At 41.2% G+C, this 22,342-nt stretch overlaps 1 protein-coding gene across 2 annotated transcripts in view; it reads right to left on the reverse strand.

Annotated features, from left to right (window-relative positions):
• Positions 1-22,342, reverse strand: part of LOC117435781 (arf-GAP with SH3 domain, ANK repeat and PH domain-containing protein 1-like) — a 208,580-nt gene that overhangs the window by 39,388 nt on the left and 146,850 nt on the right. For both annotated transcript variants that reach the window (XM_059013767.1, XM_034059202.3), the window contains exons 17-20: positions 16,021-16,154; positions 14,781-14,872; positions 7,096-7,282; positions 6,414-6,499 (exon numbers count right to left, since the gene is read on the reverse strand). In XM_059013767.1, coding sequence (XP_058869750.1) covers positions 6,414-6,499; positions 7,096-7,282; positions 14,781-14,872; positions 16,021-16,154 — 499 coding nt within the window. The remainder of the gene's footprint in view (positions 1-6,413; positions 6,500-7,095; positions 7,283-14,780; positions 14,873-16,020; positions 16,155-22,342) is intronic.

Here is a 22,342-nt window from a genome sequence, read left to right on the forward strand (position 1 = left end):
AGTATGATGAGTACGGCTGGGAGGTCATAGGAGACTTCAAAATGGTGGCATTCCTGATGGGTCTCCAAGGCGGTTTTACCAAGTTTCCCTGCTATCTTTGCCTTTGGGGCAGCAGGGACACCAAGGTGCACTACCACAGGCAGGACTGGCCACAGCGGACCGAGTTCTCTGTGGGGAGGAACAACGTCAAGTGGGAGCCACTGGTGGACCCCCGGAAGGTGCTGATGCCACCACTGCACATCAAATTGGGCCTTATGAAACAATTTGTCAGAGCTCTAGATAAGGAGTCGGCAGCCTTCAAGTACCTTCAAGACTTCTTCCCTAAGCTGTCTGAGGCAAAGGTCAAAGCCGGTGTCTTCGTCGGACCACAGATAAAGAAGATCCTGGAGTGCAATGAATTCCCCAAGAAGCTCACTAGTAAGGAGAAAGCGGCTTGGAACAGCTTTGTCGCAGTGGTTCGGGGCTTCCTGGGCAATCACAAGGCCGAAAATTATGTGGAGCTGGTTGAGACTCTGGTGAAGAACTAAGGCACAATGGCCTGTAGGATGTCCCTCAAAGTCCATATCCTTGATGCTCATCTTGATAAATTCAAGGAGAACATGGGAGCGTACTCGGAGGAGCAAGGCGAGCGCTTCCACCAGGATATACTGGACTTTGAACGCTGCTACCAAGGACAGTATAACGAGAACATGATGGGAGACTACATTTGGGGGCCGATTCGTGAAAGTGATTTACAGTATAATCGTAAATCTCGAAAAACTACTCACTTCTAAATCTTTTGTAGTCATTTTAGTATAAATACATGTTAATTTGGATTCATATGTTGTTTTTTTCTGACTTTATGTGAACGAAAAGACACAAATTCGCCCGTTTTCTCATTGGGAATAGGTACATTTCAAAATATCACTGTCCTGGTCACAAAAGCAAAGTTTGTGGGGAATAATATCCTACCCCTGATTGGTGCTTTTGAAGAACCTTATTCCGGATTTGCTTTGAATGTTCCTTTGTCTTCATGATGTAGTTTTTGTTAGGAAATGTACTAACCAACTGTGGGACATCCCAGAGACAGGTGTATTTAACCTGAAATCGTGTGAAACAACTTATGTGACTTATGTGACTTCTAAAGACAATTGGTTGCACCAGAGCTTATTTAGGTGTGTCATAGCAAAGGGGGTGGATACTTATGCATTCAATTATTTTCTGTTTTATATTTGTAATTAATTTAGAACAATTTGTAGATTTTATTTTTCACTTTGACATTATGGACTTTTTTTTTGTGTTGATCAGTGGCAAAAACTCCTAATTAAATCCATTTTGATTCCATGTTGTAACACAAGAAAATGTGGAAAAGTCCAAGGGGGGTGAATACTTTTGAGAGCCACTGTATGTTGACTCAGAAATGTCTTCATCTAGACAATGTGGGGAAGCTATAAAAAAGGCCAACAAGATGCTCGGATATATTGTGAGAAGTACTGAATTTAAATCAAGGGAAGTAATGTTAAAACTTTACAATGCATTAGTTAGACCTCACCTAGAATATTGTGTTCAGTTCTGGTCACCTCGTTACAAAAAGGTTATTGCTGCTCTAGAAAGAGTGCAAAGAAGAGCAACCAGAATTATCCTGGGTTTAAAAGGCATGTCGTATGCAGACAGGCTAAAAGAATTGAATCTATTCAGTCTTGAACAAAGAAGACTACACGGTGATCTGATTCAAGCTTTCAAAATTCTAAAAGGTATAGACAATGTCGACCCAGGGGACTTTTTTGACCTGAAAAAAGAAACAAGGACCAGGGGTCACCAATGGAGATCACATAAAGGGGCATTCAGAACAGAAAATAGGCACTTTTTTACACAGAGAATTGTAAGGGTCTGGAACCAGCTCCCCAGTAATTTGTTGAAGTTGACACCCTAGGATCCTTCAAGAAGCTGCTTGATGAGATTCTGGGATCAATAAGCTACTAACAACCAAACGAGCAAGATGGGCTGAATGGCCTCCTCTCGTTTGTAAACTTTATGTTCTTATGTTAGATAAATCTGCATTTTTTTTTTAAACCTCTGGTGTTCTTATGTTCTTATAAGACCATTATTAAAAGAAAAAAAGGTAAGGAAAAGAGGAGTATCAGACCGGTATTAAAAATTAAATAATGTTGGGTTTTAGAATTCAAAATTAGGATAATGTTGCAATTCCCACCAAAATCTTAGATTTTTTAACTTAGTTAGATTAAGCAGTAGTAAATATATTAAAAAAATTGCTCTTCAAAACCACAAAAGCCTGACTTTAGTGAAAACGTTGGCTACAATTATTTTTTTCAGTACAAATGTGTAACTTAGTTGTTCTTTGCTGATACTAATGTTCAGCTTTCATATCGAAACGTGTGTACTTACTACTAATTTAAACTCACACTTGTTTAATAATAAACATTTAGGTATGTTATGTCCCTGAATGACTAAAAAATGTTGAAATAAATGCTGATTGATAAAAAGGGCGACTCAATATTTACCAATGTAGCTCATGATATACTGAAGTATATCATCGACTCCATTGTTCTGGGGTAGGTAAATCTCACATACTTGGGACATCAATTTTTATGTATTTATTTATTTTGGTGCCTAAGGATGTGGGACTCTTGTTAACGTATGTATGAGCAGTGTGTTGGTTGATCTGCACTGCCTGCAATATTGCCATGAATCGGCTATGTGAGGGCTGGCATTTAGTGTTTCAACCAATTAGCACTAAGCATTTGTGAGGGTGGGTGCTTATTGTTTCAACCTATCAGCACCAAGCATTGCCCTGCTCTAGGGAGTATTTACTTTCTGAATGTCTCGTAGCAGCTGGTTTTGCTGTGATAATTGAGCTCAGTAATGCCTTATGACAAAACGTGAAAAACATTCTCTAGCATCCAGCACTACATTTAAAACAAAGCCGAGCGAGGAATATTTTAACTGTTAACATACATATGTCAATATATCTATCAATAAACAAGCCATATTATAACATGTTGTACATGTTATTGTTTGTGTTTGTTTAGCACTTCCCATTAATAAGCTGCATGTTGAAATTATAGGTACTGTACAGCACTGTGCAGATATGCCACTTGAAATGGTTCTGCCATTTGGTGCTACTTGTGTTTGTACTTAATAAATGCTCAGTTAGTAAATATTCTATATTTTATGTTGAAACACCTTTCCAATTTTGTGGGTTTACAATTACAAAAACAGTACCTTGAAATAGATTGAACAGTAAAAATGAGGTTTACCAGAGCTTCCTTAGCAAGAAAAAAAAAAAAAATCACCTCACTATGCTTGGCATTTACTTCTTTACCTTTGCCCCCCCACTATTAAAACAAAGTTAAGCACCCCTGCACAGCTGAATCGATCTCGAGCTGGCTCTTCAGTTTATTAAATTGACAAACTGACTGCAAATCCAACCAAAGCGTTCTTTTTGTAATAGTTAATACTTTCGCTTGGTTTATAAATGGGAAAAACCTCACAAACCTAGTTCATACCGAATACAAATTAATATTCAATGAATCTGTATGCGTTATGAAGCAAGAAACAAGAGACAAAATAACAAAAAAAACTGAAAAATGTACTGATTAAAATAAAATCAAGAAATGCAAAAGTTACTGTATACAATTACAGAAATACAGTAAAATACATTCTCTCTTGCTTGGTACCAGACTGTGATGGGAACACCGGTCGTTAGCGGGCCGGAACCAAACAGAATGGAGCAAACTTTGTCCCCATCAGGCACGCGTGCCTGTGGGAAACTGCTGCCCAGAGCTTCTCTATTCCCAGGTGCGTGGCTCTCCCTTGGCACAGAGCCAAGGGGTGGGAACACAGCCACCTCTCTATGAGAGGGTGATGGGGAAGAGTGCTGTACGCTTGGAGAATGCACACAAAACTTGCAGAAATGCAGTTTACCAGTGCTTCCTTTGCCTGCTGCTGCCTCAGACAGGAAGAGCATCTGCTTGTCCACAGGCAGGCTGGCCTTGCATATGTCACAAGGATAAAACCCAGTCATTATGCAAATAGCAAGCAATGTACCATAAGAATGTACAGTTGCTGCCTCAGCTTGCTAAAAACAGCAACTGGACTGTCAACAAGGCCTGCTTGGTACCAGATTGGTGATTATAAAACCATGGGGTCGGTTTGGTACAGGTTTGGTGCCTGTAGCACGGGGTTGGTACAGTAGTGTAGAGTACTGTTGCTGCCTTCAAGGGGGCGTCTGCTCAAGCAGTGACGCCGTCTGTACAGTAATGCAACAGGGAGGACCCTCTGTAGACCAGGACACCTGCAAGACCACAGTGGTCCTTTTGATCAATGGCATAAGCTCCGCCATTATAGGGAGAGCTTAACCGCAGGGGATGCACTATCTGACTCCACGTCCTCAGACAGGTACGCCAGCTCCTAGAGACGCAGAGCGCCTTGGAGAAATGCAAACAAAACTCGAGGAAAGCGGTTTGATGCAAATAGCAAGCAATGTACAGTACGACTGTACAGTTGGTGTCTCCGCTTGTTAAGACAGTAACTGGATTATCAACAAGGCCTGCTTGGTACTAGACAGGCAGGCTGGCTTTGCATGTTTCACAGGGATAAACCCAGGCATAATGCAAATAGCAAGCAATGTACAGTAAAAATGTACAGTCAATGCCTCAGCTTGTTAAACACCTGCATGACAAGCAATGCTGTTTGGTACCGGTTCGGTACCTGTAGCACAGGGTAGGTACATTTGTGCACAATGGGGGTTACACATCCTCTATGCCCCCGCTGCCATTCTAGACCACTCCCCAGCCGAAGCTGGACGCGTCTGCTCAAGCAGCGACACTGCTGTGTAACAGTGCGGGAACTGCAGCTCCTATATACAGTACTTATTGTAATGGGGCTTGTGCAGTATACAGTACTTGTAACAAAAAACCCCCGCTATACAATATGTTACAGGCAAGTACTGTAAAAAGATAAAAAAACAAGCTGGGTTTGCTGCTCTTAAGCACTTGCAGAGTACTGTACACACACAGTGCAGCGGTATGGTATGCTGCAAACGGTACAGTGCGGTGCAGAGCATGGTACACTACCGTTACGGTAACCTCGTTCACTAAGAACGGTGGTAGATCAATGACCTACAGTTACTGAAGAAGCAAAATACAGGGATGTCCACCTGTATAACTTACGGCTTAACGCAACACAGCCCTAAGACTTAGCCTGCTTCACTGACAGCCTTCGCAATGGTGCAGCAACGAGACACTATGGGAAAGACTGCAAGCAGTCAGAACCGAAGCAGCACTGAGCCCAGCGACTGCTAGTGAAATTTGCAAAGGTAACCTTGTTCATTGTACACAGTACCGGCGGGAACGGGAGCAGGTCTACGACCTACAGTTACCACGGAGGCAATTATAGGGACTGTTATGGTTACACTGCCTCCCAGATCTTCTCTATCTGCCGAACGTGAACGGCGAGCTTTCTTCCTCCTCCGTTTTGGATGGGGAGAAGGCAAAGGAGAACTGGGGGAGGAGGGTGGCTTCTTGACTGGACTTTGAACGCGACGCCTACCCTCCCTTGACACAGAGACAGCGCTGAGCAGGCGTGAAGGAGGGTTCCCTGGAATGACGGGCCACCCGACTCTCAAGCACACACTTGGAGGCGGGAGCACAAAAATCACACAAAGTTCGATCTGCCAGGGACTCTTCAGCATGCTCAGGACCCAGACAGACAACGTACGTATGTCTGTCCTCTGCAGGCAGCTTGGCCTTGCAAGAAACACATGCATGAAACCCAGGCATGGAACAAGCAGGACCTCAGTACTATGTAGCACTGCACACAGTAGTGAGTTTCAGTGCTACTGAGCCAGCACAAACCACCTGGAGCACCTGCACTACCACTTCACCACCACTGGATACAGAACCACAAAGCACGAGCACTGGCACCCTGGACACTGTATTTATTGTTTGTTATTTGTTATTTACATTCCCCAATACCATTAACGGTAGCGGGGAACAAAATATAAAAATAAACCTGCATTCACTGTAAATATACTGACTGTTTGGACATTATATTCTTCCTCACACCACTCACATCCTGACAAAGACACTTAAATACAAACTTAGATCTTAAAATCTAACTTGGAGTAGCTGAGCAACCATAATCATTATTTACGAGACCCAGATGCAGCTCGTTCTAGTATTGTATGGGCCAGACTAGGAGCTAGCACTGCTGTAAATCTGTAAAATAAATGACAAACTGACTGCATTTAACACTTAGAACATGGATATCAACAACTTTTCAATTAACATATTTTTTTCTATTTTTTTTGTTGAAAGAATATTTTAAAATGTTCAACTACTGATTTCATGTCTAACATTTTAAACAAAACAAGAAAATTAAGATCGATGGAAAAACAATCTGTTTGTTCTTACCTATTTTGAACAAGAAAATCAACCAGGTGAAGTGAAGTCTGGTCTGCAGTCCGCACTGAAAAATGAAGTGCTGTTTCTCCTGGCTCCTGGAAAACACGATTCACAATTTGGCAATAAAACAAGAATTTCAAATGCAATGAGTAGATGTGCACATATATGTGCTATATAGAGCTTCAATGTAAAGGGACTCAAATCAGTATTTTACACAGTACAAACTTCTGTACATTTTAGTCTATATTGGTTTTTTTCTGTTCACTAATGTAGAGAATGGCAGACAGGATACAAATATGGTATTAGTGGCAAAGGAACTATCCCAAATATTGTCAACCTGCAGTTCTGGAAACTTTATCAGAGGGACAGACATAATTTATGAGTTATGTTTGATAGACAGACACAAATTTCCTGATGACACAAACTATAACGTGATGATATTGATAACAATTGATTGTTATTGTAACATGCTACGGGGGGGATGACGTTATTACATTTACAGTGTCTACATTTAAACTGTTTGGTACACTTCTTCGGAAATATAAAGTCATCAATAAGCGCAAAACTAAAGACATTACTTCCCAGACTATAAAAAGAAAAATGAAAAGATCCACTTCAGCTAATAATAGGGAAGACAACTGTTCAAAGTCTTTCAAGCTTCATTCAACATTTTAGAAATCGGATGCCTCACCTGTCCAGTTTCTGGCAGTGGCTCCATCAGTTCTACCCCCTCTGCATAGACTTGTATTAGTGCAAGTATATCTCTGGATTTAACAGCATCAAACAGCTCATTCATTTTAGCTGCTGCCGATATGCAGGTCTTCCTGGTAAACTTATGATCTACATATTTAGCATTAATAAATTCTTTACGTGCAGTCCTGGAAAAGAAAACATACTGCAATTATTTGCACAGACTATAATCAACTGGGATAATACAGGATGTTCCATTATTCTCTTGTACGCAAAACAGTTTGTAATACTTAGTAAAGATGTCTGGCTTGCCAGATACATCTGTAGAAGGGATGCAACATAATGGTTCCCTGAAATAGAAATGTAACCCATTCAGTAACGGTTACATTTCATACTTGACAGGGAACTGGTGTTTCGAGTATCTTTTAAGACATACACTTATTTACATCACAAGACAATGGCCTTTTTTTTTTGGCGACCCACTTTCGTATTATTCTGCTGAAGCTGTGACTCACCCAGTAAAAACAAAGCCATAAAGAAATGTAATAAATTAAAATACTTAATTTTATGTAGATATTGTAAATAAATAAATAAATAAATAAATAAATAAACCGAACAGCACATTTTACAAATACTATAAAGTAATTAAATGATTTAAAAAAAAAAAAAAAAGTGTCATCTGTGCTGCTTCCCCTCTGTAAGGTTTCTCCAGTGAGGCGTTATGGATGAGATGCTAACTCTGAGGTCACCCCCCCATATGAAGCTTGTTCCTGTATTTCGTTTTGATTGATGATGGAAAATCCCCTTTCAACTAAATATGTTGTTGTAAACGCCAGCAAATGCTTGATGGCTTTTTTTTTTTTAAAGCTGTGATTTTGCCGTTGTGCTAAAAAAATGTTACCTCCATGGACTTGCAGGGATACAGCTAGTTGGTTTTTGCACGCCAACAGGTAAAATGAATGCACCTCTAAACTGAGCAAATAAAGACAATGCAGCACTTTACCCCTTGACAGCTAATGAACTTCGGTGTGCCGTAAAAGGTGGACGTGTTCGCTTTCTCATTTCTCTGCACAGCACTTCAAAACAGCGAGCATTGAGCGGGTGTGCTTTTATAAAGTTAACACATTTTGTAGCCATCTGTAATACAGCATGCAGTTCGGGGCTTAGTTTTTTTTTATGCTAAGGCTATGCTTTGCGGAGAAAACAACGGTGCCAAGTAGAATCTTCTGCTCCTTGCAGAATCCGCTGAAGCACCCCTGACTTTCAGCCCGTCACAGTGGCAGCACCATCGGTGCAATTCCCACACAGTTCTTCCATTCCAATGCGTTTTCATACCATAAAAGTGTTCAAAACCTTACAGATGGGGTGCAATGATTTTTCATTTTTTTTCAGAATTCACTTGTATAGTACTTTTGGTAAGTCAACAAAAGTATTTGTGTAGTTTTAATGTATAGGTTTTAACGCTAAGTGTTTAAAAAATAACTCTGAAGTTGACACCTCTAAGAAAAGTCCAGCTCACTCGAAGCTGTGGATAATTTATGTGTGACGTCACACCAGGACAAGCTCGCCATCCCACCCACTGCTTTCCTGCATTACCGCTCACCAAAACACAACGCACCCAGGGGAGAGATACCATGGTAAACAGGTGTGTAATATTTGGTTGCTGCAACACAGCAGGGTCATTGGTATCTCTCCACGAGTTTCCTAAAGAGCCGGTAAGATGCAGGCAATGGGTGAAGTTCGTGAGGAGGACCAGGGATTGGGATGCTAAGCCCAACAGCAGCTGCATCTGCAGCACCCACTTTACCGAAGACAGCTTTATTAATTTAATGATGTTCAAGATGGTAAAAAAGTTAAATTAAATAAGGATGCAGTACCATCCATTTATCTGGATGGTACCTGCAGGACAGTAGCATCATCTTCTAGTAAAAAAAAGGAAAATCATCAGGATGATGAAATGTATAAAGTGACGCGATTATATAGCCAACAACCTCCCATGTACATTATTAATAAATAATGTGATAAAACTATCACGTTATGTCGCATTCTCTTCTGCATTCCTGTGAAGTCTCTAGATTTCGTCGGGACACTCCTGCGTAAGATCTTCTGCCTCCGGATAATTTAGATTGCCAATCTTAACATAAACATAAACTTCAACTTAATTTATTTATTAATAAGGTTCGGCAGCCATATTGGATTTTGCAGAATTTGTTAAAACGCCTATGTATCGGAAACCACTTACTGCAGAGTTCTGAAAATTGCTATACATGTTGAAGAACAGTCCATGATTAACTGTTGTTAATATGAAGCTGATGGTTCTGTGGTTTGGCAACCACATTGATTAATGACATAAAATTACCATAAAAATATAAAATCATCAAAATTCAAACATCTTCTTCTCTGAAACCGTTTATCCGATTGAAACAAAAATTGGAATAAAACATCTCAGTATGGTCATCTGTTACGCTTGTTCAAGGGAAATTGCTACTGTGAAAATCATGGCGTCCACGCTGCATGACATCATTAACATACGCAACTGGCTATAAAACTGCGTATAACTTCTTATCGGCTGCACCAAAACGCACAAAATTTGACACGGATGTAGAGGACTATGGGATGTTGTGCCACATGCCAGTTTTGCAATCTTTCACCCTGAAATGACACATTCCCACCACTGGGGACAGCTGTTAACATGGAAAAGTCTGCAAGGTATGGAAAAAATATAGCATATAGTGTAATGTGTAATGCATAATTAGTTTTATATGGTATGGTTAAGTTCTGCTAAAGGTCAAATTTAAAGCTGGCTGTAAAACTTCTCATAATTTCTTATTGACTGCAGATGGTTGTTATATAACATGCAGAGTTCTGATTGAAGCCAAAATGAGCATAAATGATCTAAGTGTGATTATCTTTTATGGTTGTTCAAGGGAAGTTGCTACAGTACAAAACATGACTGCTGTGGAAATGATATTTCGCATTGATCATCTAACCAGTGAATCCAATATTTTGGCCAAAATTGACACTGTCAGCTGTGTCCAAAATGATTTGTGATAACATTTCATCTATAACAACCAATGCGCTTAAATTTCACACTAACTGCTTGGAAGCCGTAAAGTTGCTCACAACTCTAGTTTATTATTATTTTCCCCATCCGACCTGTGAAAATGTCTTGGGCTACTTTATGATGTTAATGTAGGCTATATCAGATTCTAATAGGCTACAAGTTAAGAATAAAGTATTATTTACTGTATAATGTAAGAATTATATTGATTTGTCGGAGAAAGTTTGTGTTTTCATAAGTTGACAGGTATTACTGTACTTGTTTTGCATGTTAAATTGTGGCTGATCTGTTGCCACGGCGATCCGATGCACTCTCTGTCTATTGCTCGGCTTTTAAAAAGTCTACAGTGAAGAAATGAGAGACTACTTTCTACGGAGTTCCTGAGCTGGGAGAACACACCTTTTTTTGGTTCTTTGTGTCTCGAAACAAAGACGGTAGAGTCTGTATTCTTTTTTGTTTATTTGTTTATGTTTAAAGGGTGTCAGCCGACCGAGTGACTAAGAACCTTAGTCACTCGCATAGCCTACATAGACAGTGAAGGTTATCAGGTTGTGTGTGTGTGACGCAGTGTAATTGACTGTACTATTATGTAAAGTCTGGTGTTACCTCAAGTAAATCCTATCACTATTGAACATCTTGTATAAAAAAAAATGTAACAATAACTAAAACTTTCAGAATACTTCAGGGTCTATGTCTGTCTTGTTTTTACTGTGAACCTGAACAATAAACGCTCATTTTTTTGCAATCTGCCTCCTTGTTGTTTTGTATACTTCCTGTACAGTCACTGATGTTCTGCCCAGTTAAATACCTGTGAGGGAGATAATTAGAGGTCCTTCACCTATATTGAGTGTGGCGTAGTCAAAACATACAATTGATAATTTAACCTCTTGTTTGATTAATAACTTAATTCCAGTAACGCACTACAGCAGGAATGCATACATGCAACAATCAAGTGATATTCTTCAAAATAAATTTGCCGTCTGAATAAAGATGCTTGGCACAACTTTTCACTAAAAGCAGGTGTGAAAATACTGCCAAGAAACAAATTCAAATTAAAAAACTGAAACTGACACAAAAAAACCTGTCATGTGCTACTCTACCATCAACAGACTACAACAAACCACGGAAGAGAGAGAAGTGCAAATGTAAAACAAGTTTTTTTTTTTTTTTTTTTTTTTAATATTGTGAAGCCAATATAAATGAAGCACAAGACCAACATTTCTGATCTGTTTGATTTAAGATGCTAAAACATCCAGTAACATCGCTTTCACTACTGTCCTCCATCTACTACATTTGTTTACAACAGTGAAAGTCCTGGTGTGACGTCATGCACGTGCGCTCTTCCGGGTAGAGGTTTTTGAAAACGGTCTAACCACAAGTTCGCCTTTTTTCCCCACTTTATAAGTAACAAATGTGAATGAAACTTTTAGGGCATGCATAGAAAGTTTAGCTGCACTCAACAGTGACTTTTTTATGTCATTGCACCCCACCTTTAAAAATCTCCTCAGCTGTTGTTTTTGTGGGGAGTTCTGCACTAAACAGCAAATCCTCCTGTAAGTCACCATTGCAGCAGTAACGTACATACACAAGCAAACCTGTACAGTCAGCTACATCTGTCGACTCATCTATTTGAATGGAAAACAACATGCTCGCTTTCACAAAATCCACAAGTTGCTCTTTAATGTCTTTTAAATGTCTGTTATCCTCCTGTGTACAGTATCATTCTATAGTGGGATACACTTGTTTCCTGGCAGCAGATTCTCCGAACATTTCGGTACACATACAGGGTTCTCACCAGGAATTTTTCACAGTGTAGTGGTGGGAGGAGCTGGGGGCAGGAGTGGGGGCGGGGCGGCGGCGGCGGCAGACATGGCGAAAGAAACGGAGAAAACCCCCTACAGTCGAGGCAGGACAAGTCATGCACATGCACTTTGTGAAAGTAGTTGTCAGCATATATAACATTCTATATCTATTGTTGTCAGTAGGTATATGCAGAGTCATAGGATGACATACTCCCTATCAACACATGGGCGCCATTCCATGGAGGGAGAACTCGATTTTTGCCATAGTTTTTCAGTTTTTGTCCGACTGAGAATTTTACCTTTCAAAACATCAAGAATGGCCTACGATTATGTGGATATGACTGTCATTTATTTATTTTTTTATCACACTGCATAGTACAGTAGTAGTTTCTGCATGCAAGTTGTAGTGTATTATTTGTAGTTAAAACAATATAGGCTACTTATTGATTACTAAAAAAAAAGCTATACTAATAACATGCATCATCTCACATTTTAAATATTCTAATAAACTTTACTGTGATCATGTGATACTGGAGTTTTGCTTTTGTTGTCTTTGTTCCGATATATATGGTTGTTGCACCATTAACTTACACTTGATCATACGTGTGCTTGCAAGAATAAGTGGAAAACCAGTTTGTCACTGTTGTTCCATAGTTAAGGAAATACAACATAAACATTTTTTCCACTTATCGCAAGTAAAACTGGACATGTACTGTGTCTCACATTTTATATTTTAAAACCTACATACTATATGAAATTCTATCTATGGGAAAATGAAGTTATACAAAACCTGGAAATAAAAAAGATTGAATATCTCAAAACTGTTAGGAATACACGTTACTGTTCTTCGTCGGAACGATTTATTTATTTAACCAAGCTTGTTATGGTATAATAATAAAGATCTGCAATGGTGTTGGTTGTTACAGAGCTGTGTATCAGGGGCGCACCCAGGATCTAGTCTCATCCGTCAACAGGGTGGAATGTGCTAATAAAGTTCAATGAACTAAAGAACATACTGCCACAACCAACCCATTGAAGAGTATTGAGAGCTGAAACAAGTATTTTAAGCAAACCAATTTCTCACATAAAGGAATAAATCAACGTTTCACAGGATTATTATTATTTTTTGGCCGTTACGCAAACTGAAAACACAGTGTAATGGCCTGAATACAGCGTCATTGTTCCAGGTAACAACGTAACGGCCCGTTACGCTCAACAGCGCTGGCGAGAACCCTGACATATCCAAAGCAGCTGGTAATATAAACTCTTCGGCTATTGTGGGGGCTTTCTTACATTTAGCTATAAGCTGCGAAACTAGAAAGGAAGCTTTCAAAGTACTCAGAGGTACAGTAGAAGCGTAGCTAACCATTTTTTTTATGTTGGTATCTGCTGCGTCAATTTCCTTTCAAAGTAAGCCAAAGGTTTACGTGTACCCAGGTGTAGCGTTTGCTGATGCCTCGAGTTTTGACAGTTTCATGCTTTAACTGGCAAGCACTTCAAAGCAAATGGCACACTGCAGTTTGGGTTCAGTTTCAGAACCAATATAAGTAAAGCCCAACTGAAGATACGATTTCTAGCACTTACGTTTAAGGCCCACTGCTTTTTATTTTCTTTTTCGTTATGCCTTCGGTTTCTGCTGGCCCTGTCACTGAATTTGATGGTGATGCAGTTCAAATTTTTTATACCAATCTAAATAATTGTCATCATTTTTTGTTTGTTTGTTTTAGATACACTTAATTTAACTTTATTTCTTAACTAGTCACTTTCTTGCACTCAATGTAATTTTCAGCTGCCTTGTTCTCAGTGTAAAGTTAAATTATATTTGATTGGCGGTACTCATTTTTTGCAAGCACACTATTTTGATTTAACAGACTCAAATTAAATAAGGTTAAAACAAAAAAAAGTGTTACTGTTCATGTTGAGACAGGGAAAAATACTCGATCAGTAATATTCATTATTTTGGGAAACTGGGCTTTGCGACCCACTGGTTGACAAATGATGATTAAAGACATAGTTGTCTGCTTTGGTTGTAGCACAAACTAAAATATACTTTGTGTGTGAATTTATTATTTATTATCAAAAGCTTCAATGTTTTCCAATTACCATATTCCTTCGAATTTAAGATGCACTTTTTAAACCAACATTTTCTTCTCAAAACATGGTCTGCGTCTTAAATTTGAGTACAGTGACGCATGTATTAAAATTGCCAACAAGACATGTGACTACCTGAGTACGCAAACAGCAACGTGACTGGCTGCCAAGAAAAGACGAACCAAGATGTCACTGCCAGACTAAAAAACAGCAATGTGACTTACTGCTGTGAAAAAACAAACAAAACTGCCCAATCTTGAATCATCCATGACATGCAGGCAGCCATTTTCAAATAAGTGTCTTCAGCTTCCTGAGCAATTCAAAGAGAAGCTTTTACAATTTCAGTGTTTCGCTATTAGGCTCAGTTCTAACAAACTGTACTAGCTTGGACAGATCGGAAATGCTGATCAGACCCCCATATTGACATGCCAAGCAATACCACAGTTCACAAAAAGGGAGAAAAACAGGTGTGAGTAGTCACGACTGGAAATAAGAAGCATGACATAACTGTAATGCTGTGTGTGACAGCGGGGACGCAAACTACCTCCATATGCAGAATTGATTTTGTATCTTTGTAAAAGCATCTTTATTTGATGTTTTATTTTTTCCTTAAATTGAGGCTGGGGAATTAGGGCTGTGTCTTAAATTCAAGGGCGTCAAATTCGAAAGAATACGGTGAGTCTGATTAATTAGCATTTAAAGGTAATGTTCTTTGAAACTTATTTTACTCACATATCACTTGATGGAGTGGGCTTTGGTGAAGGACAAGGGAGGTTTCCTTCGACAATTTCATTAAAACTACAGTTTCCTACATTCTTGGCCAGCTGTAAAAAGAAAGACACTTCAATGTTATCTCTTTCTGACATAGCAATACATAACATAACTGAATGCACTTCAAAAAATGTATATTGTAAAAGTGCACCTAATGAAAGATAAGGTACGTAATACAATAGTAACTGCATGCTGTGAGGGGACTGTAAAGTTCAAAAACAGTTTATGTGTATAACATTTTTATAAATGCTATTTGTAAAAATGGGGTTAAAGGGATCATTTATATCATCTTTTTTCCTATTTAATATTCTATTGTGTGTTCTACATGGTCGTCTGCTATATCTGCTTGTAACTGTTTGTCATACTTACTAAAAAGTACTTCTGAAAAGACTGAAAAGTTTTTCTCAAGTAAGGTGTATTAGCGCTGCTCTGCGCACTGAAACACATAAATGAAACATGCCCAGAAGTCTGTGCAACACTGATATGCTTACCTAGTTTACTTGAGAAACTCGGTTTTGAGTCTCTTCAGATTTACACTACTTTTACTGGAATAGTTATTAAGCATGTAAAGATATAAGCAAAAAGAGCTGAAGATAAATGTAATTTATTGAGGGCTATTTTACTTTAGTTAGCTGAAGAAAAAGTATGATACAGCTGTTAATTTTCTGATTTCTGAAAGAAATACACTGAATAAAAAGAAAAATCAGCTTACTTGCAACCAAGATGATACAATAAACTTGTAGTACTGCCATTAAAGGAAAGCACGACAAGCAAATGTTGTAAGTTAGTCTGTTTTTCTTCATTCTGAGATATAGTGAAATATTGGGTATACCTTTCGGTTGCCCTTTTGCCAAAGTCTTTAGAATACCCTCCGACATTTTTCATGTTTTTTGATACTACACTCAGGTAGACGAGATTAATCAATCAATTATTTTTTAATCGATCAAAGGTGTGATTAATCATTAAATTGATTAAAACCCCTACAAACATACACATAATAGGATATTAAACAGGAAAGCAATTAAACAGAAGAAAAATGTAGATGATATAAAAGTATTCCTGTGTAAAATGTATAAAGCATGTGTTTTACTCCACCAACACATACTGTATGCAATGTGTTACTTTTAATACATAACTTCACAAACAATAATGTAATATTTTTGATAATGAATATAATATGAAATATAGTAAAGCAACTTACCAAGAGTTCAGAAGTTCCTAGTTTATCAAGTTCCATAGACTGGATTCTTGAAATGTGCACCCCCATTTCCCTGTGTATTCCAGAACATTCTATGCATGTCAAAATGCCCAGGTTTGTTGACAGCCATTTAGGATCTGCAGCACAAAGAGGGAATGCAGGAAAGAACTGAAACATCATTAAGTAGTTTGCAAGTTTTTGTAAACGAATGAAAATGACACTTAACACACAAGGTTTTCAAACTGGGGGGCTCATGACAAGGTTATCAGGGGGGCACAAGACCTGACTGGTAAACATTTGTTTCTGACTTCCTGACGATTGTAAAACAAGGTGCATCATACCATTGAGCAATATTCTGACGCATGTCATTGCTCCTTAGTGCTCAAATCGACATGTGACCGTAGAAATCTGTACGCGACTCAGATGTTATTTGTTCTTGCCAATGAAACCAAACAAACTAAAATGCCAGCTGGATACCAAACATCTTGCCCTCAAAGATAACCCACAAGATTGTTTCGAACGAAAGCTCTTTCAATAAAGGACAGAGGTTAATCGAAGAAAGCAGTGCTACCTGCCAAAGCACTTGAAGCCGTATTTGAATATCTATGTTGCTTTCTGTCTTCAGAAAAAGATGTTATTATATGTTGGGAAAATCATCTTTTTCTAAATACTGTACTGTTTATTTGAAGGGGGAAGTGCACAAGGGGCATGTGTCTTGGAAGGTGGGCACAGCACAAAAAGGTTATCTCTGAAGTGGTGCGCAGCAAAAAAAGTTTGGGAACCTCTGCGTTAACATGTGGTATGCGTCTGTCCTGATTATGACCAGATAGGGTAGGTCACTATTACTATTCCACCACAAGAGGGCAACAGGGTTCATACACTCTTTCAACATCAAAATTCCATACTTTTTCCAGACTTCCATTTGTTTTTCCCAGACTTGTGTTTTAGTTAGTTTGTACTATTTTTCCGATAGTTATGCACATAGGCAGGAAGCTGCAGAGCATTATAGCTTTTTGATCCAGAGCAGAAGTTGCTCCTGGTTTTCTAAAAGTATTTGTCAGAATCTGGAGGTGCATGTCTAGCAAGAGGCAATGCAGGTATGCAAAAGAGAAGTAAGCTACAATCTAAGAAATGTCCAATATATTTGAGAACTACATTGCATTATTTACAAAGAGAATATAAAAAGTTGTATACTGCAAGTATACTTGTGCCAAAATAGGATACTATAATGGTACCAATAGTATACGAAAGCCAGACAATTTTGGCACAAGTATACTTGCAGTATATTACTTTTTTTGTAAGGGATGATATTGGATTCTGATCCAAACTTCTTTATACCATCTGTTAAATGCTGAACACTATGGGAGGGGAAGAAATAACAAAAATGATATATCAAATGTGCACGCATTATATATTAAAATGTGCAAGTGTCGTATAATAAACATACAAGTCAAATACTAAATACAGTACACCCTCGCTATAACAACCGTGTTTGGGTCCAAAGCCTTTTGTTCACTATAGTAAAAGGACAATCCAAAACGAACAATAAGCTGCTGGAGTAAGTTAAGGAAGTCACCTTGGATAAAGGCATTAGCTAAATTATTAATAATATTAGTACTGTTTTTATTCTTTGATTTTCTTTATTACAGTATTTGTCACTACTACCAGTAATAATAATAATAATAATAATAATAATAATAATAATAATAATAATAATAATAATAGCAATGAGATTGTGTGAATAAAAGTAGAATTACAAGTACAGTACTGTGACGGGGTACTGCCCCGTCTTTATGATCATGGTTGGGACTGGCAGGGAGGGGGTTAAAATTCCTCCCTGCCAGGAAAACATGTGAGAATGTGGCTGGAGCCCTAATTGACTAATTAGCAATTATTGATTAATTGGGCTCCAGCCACAGGGGATAAAAGCCAGGGGAGAGGCCCTGGCTAGGGGAGAGAGTTGGAGGAGAGTTCCAGAAGAGAAGGAGTGTTTTGTTTGTACTGTGTTTTTGTAAGTTGTTGGTTCCAGTGAAGGCAACGCCCAGCCTGGAAGCTTTATTTTGTAAGTTTTGTGTTTGTATTTTATGTTTAAAACCTTTTTGTTTGGCCCTCGTGCCTATTTATTTGATTATTTTTGTTTATTAAAAACTTTATTTTTGAACTTTAAAACTGTCTCTGAGTCTCAAACCTCGGTCCATCCTGTCACAGGTGGTGTCAGAAGTGGGAAAGCGCCACCTGGAGGCTCAGAGCAGTATTTTTTTTTTTTTTTTTTTTTTTTTCTTGAATTTTGGGAGTTTTATTTTTTGGAAAATGGGGAAGAGCAGACAGCGGCAAAGGCAGGAGAAGCAGCAGCCGAAGAAATGTAGGCTGCTGCAACAACAGCCACCCCAGCTGGAGGACCCAGCCAGTCTTTTCCCCTGGTGCTCTTGGTGCGGGAAGGTGGATCACCGGTGGAGGTCCTGTCCAGATGGGCCACCAGCTGACTGGTGTGGGCGCTGTGAGGTGGATGGCCACAACTGGGCAGGATGCCCCCACAATCGGGACCAGGAGCAGCTGCAAACCCCGTCCTCGGCAGCCACCCCACCACTGCCAACATCACCACCTTCACCACCATCCCAGGAAATATGGGACTGGTTGATGCACCCTGAGGCGGACCTCTTCCACGACCTCCCTATAGTTATCAACACGCTGTGGCGTCGAGATGGGGGGAGGTGGGAAAAGTGGGAGGAACAGCATCACCCGGCATCCTTCGCAGAGCTGGCCCTGATGGTCGGTAATTACCTGGCGGTAGATATGGGAGACGCCCCAATCATTCCAATAAAGAAGGTGGAGCTGTCGTCCCGAGAGCCAGAGAGGGAGCAGCCGTCTTACCGAGAGCCAGAGAGGGGTGAGCCGTCGTCTCGAGAGCCAGAGAGGGGTAAGCCGTCGTCCCGAGAGCCAGAAGGGGAGGAGCCGCCGTCCCGAGAGCCAGAAGGGGAGGAGCCGTCGTCCCGAGAGCCAGAGAGGGGTGAGCTGTCGTCCCGAGAGCCAGAAAGGGGTGAGCCGCCGTCCCTAGAGCCAGAAGGGGTGGAGCTGCCGTCCCGAGAGCCAGAAGGGGAGGAGCCGCCGTCCCGAGAGCCAGAAGAGGAGGAGCCGCCGTCCCGAGAGCCAGAAGGGGAGGAGCCGCCGTCCCGAGAGCCAGAAGGGGAGGAGCCGCCGTCCCGAGAGCCAGAAGGGGAGGAGCCGCCGTCCCGAGAGCCAGAATGGGAGCCGCTGCCGTCGCCCAGAGAGGGGGAGCCCGAACGTCCACAGCCCGAGAGGGAGGAGCCCGAACGTCCACAGCCCGAGAGGGAGGAGCCCGAACGTCCACAGCCCGAGAGGGAGGAGCCCGAACGTCCACAGCCCGAGGGGGAGGAGCCCGAACGTCCACAGCCCGAGAGGGAGGAGCCCGAACGTCCACAGCCCGTGGGGGAGGAGCCCGAGCGAGAGGAGTCGGTGCGTCCACGGCCCGAGCGGGAGGAGTCGGTGCGTCCACGGCCCGAGCGGGAGGAGTCGGTGCGTCCACGGCCCGAGCGGGAGGAGTCGGTGCGTCCACGGCCCGAGAAGGGGAAGCCCACAGGCCCAGGGCTGAAGGGACCCGCAGGGGAAGAATACAGGCTGTTCCCACCTCCACCGCCAGCAGAGGGGGAACAGTCGGAGCTGTCTATCCCTCCACCGCCAGCAGATGGGGAACAACCGGAGCTGTTTCTCCCTCCACCGCCAGCAGAGGGAGAAGAGCTGCTGTTTCCGCCTCTGCCAGCAGAGGGAGACGAGCTGCTGTTTCCGCCTCCGCCAGCAGAGGGAGACGAGCTGCTGTTTCCGCCTCCGCCAGCAGAGGGAGACGAGCTGCCGTTTCCGCCTCCGCCAGCAGAGGGAGACGAGCTGCCGTTCCCGCCTCCGCCAGCAGAGGGAGACGAGTTGCCGTTCCCGCCTCCGCCAGCAGAGGGAGACGAGCTGCCGTTCCCGCCTCCGCCAACAGAGGGAGACGAGTTGCCGTTCCCGCCTCCGCCAGCAGAGGGAGACGAGTTGCTGTTCCCGCCTCCGCCAGCAGAGGGAGACGAGCTGCTGTTCCCGCCTCCGCCAGCAGAGGGAGACGAGCTGCTGTTCCCGCCAGGAGGGGAGTTGCTGGCCATGAAGAGGGGTAGGGAGGTCAGGAGACCAGCTCCCCCAGCAGCACTTTCGCGGCAAGATAGTGTGTGGCCGGAGCCCCGGAAGAGGGAGCTGCTGGCCACGAAGAATTGGGTGGTGCCGGACGTCCCACCATGGCCACCCCCATGGACACTGTGCTTCCCCCTCTTCCGGGACTGAGACTGAGGGGGGAGGTGGCCATTTAGGCCATGTTGTGCTTAGCACAAGGGGGGGGATATGTGACGGGGTACTGCCCCGTCTTTATGATCATGGTTGGGACTGGCAGGGAGGGGGTTAAAATTCCTCCCTGCCAGGAAAACATGTGAGAATGTGGCTGGAGCCCTAATTGACTAATTAGCAATTATTGATTAATTGGGCTCCAGCCACAGGGGATAAAAGCCAGGGAAGAGGCCCTGGCTAGGGGAGAGAGTTGGAGGAGAGTTCCAGAAGAGAAGGAGTGTTTTGTTTGTACTGTGTTTTTGTAAGTTGTTGGTTCCAGTGAAGGCAACGCCCAGCCTGGAAGCTTTATTTTGTAAGTTTTGTGTTTGTATTTTATGTTTAAAACCTTTTTGTTTGGCCCTCGTGCCTATTTATTTGATTATTTTTGTTTATTAAAAACTTTATTTTTGAACTTTAAAACTGTCTCTGAGTCTCAAACCTCGGTCCATCCTGTCACAAGTACCTATTTGTGTTATGCTGCAGCCAGTATTCTGGCTATATCTTATTCGTTGAAGAACACAGTATAACCCCCCCCCCCCCCCCAAAAAAAATAAATAAATAAATAAATAAACGCGCATCAAAGTTTCAGTTTTGTTTCAATTGCAAATGTTAATTTAAATCTTGGTTCCTTATTTAAAAAAAAACAAACAAACAAACAAACATACATATATAGGTTGTAGTTACGTTGTCATATTTGCTGTGTTTTATTTGTTATACAATAACACATAAATAAAATAAATAATGATATATATGTGTGTTTGTGTATATTAACAATTACCGTTTTGACGGCGGATTGCGGTATCAGTATCTACATTTAAATCCCATTCATAATTTTTGTGGGTGTCACCATCTTTCTGTTGATCAGCTCACCAGCTCTGAGAGTCGGTGAGTTCGTTGAGTCAGCGTTGAGCCAACGCTGCGCGTCACGAGCTCTCAATGCTGAGTTTAGGAACGATTTTGAGAGTTGTTGCTTCTCAGCGTTGAATTTAGGAACGCAGCCATAGTTGCTACTAGTAAACTGCCTAGACAGTTGCCGCTGGAGCTGTTGACCTGCTTTCAAGATCAATTATTATTAATAATAAAAGTAATCGCGGAATCATTTTAATTCTCCCGTGATGCTAGTAAAATTCCAGACTTTCATAACGGAGACGGGGTTTATCAAGCATTTTCAGGCCCTGGAAATCAGTTTGGCATTTTTCCATACTTTTTCCAGACTTCCAGACTAGCGTACGAACCCTGAGGCAATATCCCCTTGATTACATTGGGAACAGTCAAGCTCCTATGTTAAAGGATTATGATGTCTGTGTTCCTCAAATTAAATTAAACAGCCTTTAAATGTAATATAAATCCGACTAGGAGACTGTGGCACAGTGGCGGGTGGTCAAGGCTGTTCAGCGGCAGAAATAGTACACCCAGACAGAGAACTTCAGTTTAAAATGCCTTAGCACACTTTAATTATACACACATTACAAAACAAATAAAACACAGGCTCTCTCCTCTTCAGGCTCTCTCCTCTCTCCTACACACTTCTTTGTTCCCTTTTATACCATGTGGCCAGGGGCTTGATTGACTCAATCAATCATCCAATCACCACCTGTCCACATTACACACTTTTCCATTCAAACATCAATCAAACAATTAATCAAACAATCAATGCCATGTGGCTGTGCATCTTGATGGCCACCTGGGCACCCATGTGCAGAGGCTATGCTCTGTCACAGAGACACAAACTATTTTTGAATCTAATTCAGAAAACAATCACTGAAACATTTTGTAAGTATTTTAGCTCTCATAGCCTGGTACTGCTGCCTTTCTGCATACAAGCATACAACATCTCAATGGAGGTCACTTTTCACAAATTACTCATATAATAAGGTTTTCACAAGAATAATATTCATAAATACTGAACGGTAGGTAGTTTTTTTTTCTTCTTTTTGCTGGCCTTGAGCTAGCTAATAGC

The sequence above is a fragment of the Acipenser ruthenus genome, chromosome 3 (genome assembly GCF_902713425.1).
Source record: "Acipenser ruthenus chromosome 3, fAciRut3.2 maternal haplotype, whole genome shotgun sequence".
In the NCBI taxonomy this organism is placed as follows: domain Eukaryota; kingdom Metazoa; phylum Chordata; class Actinopteri; order Acipenseriformes; family Acipenseridae; genus Acipenser; species Acipenser ruthenus.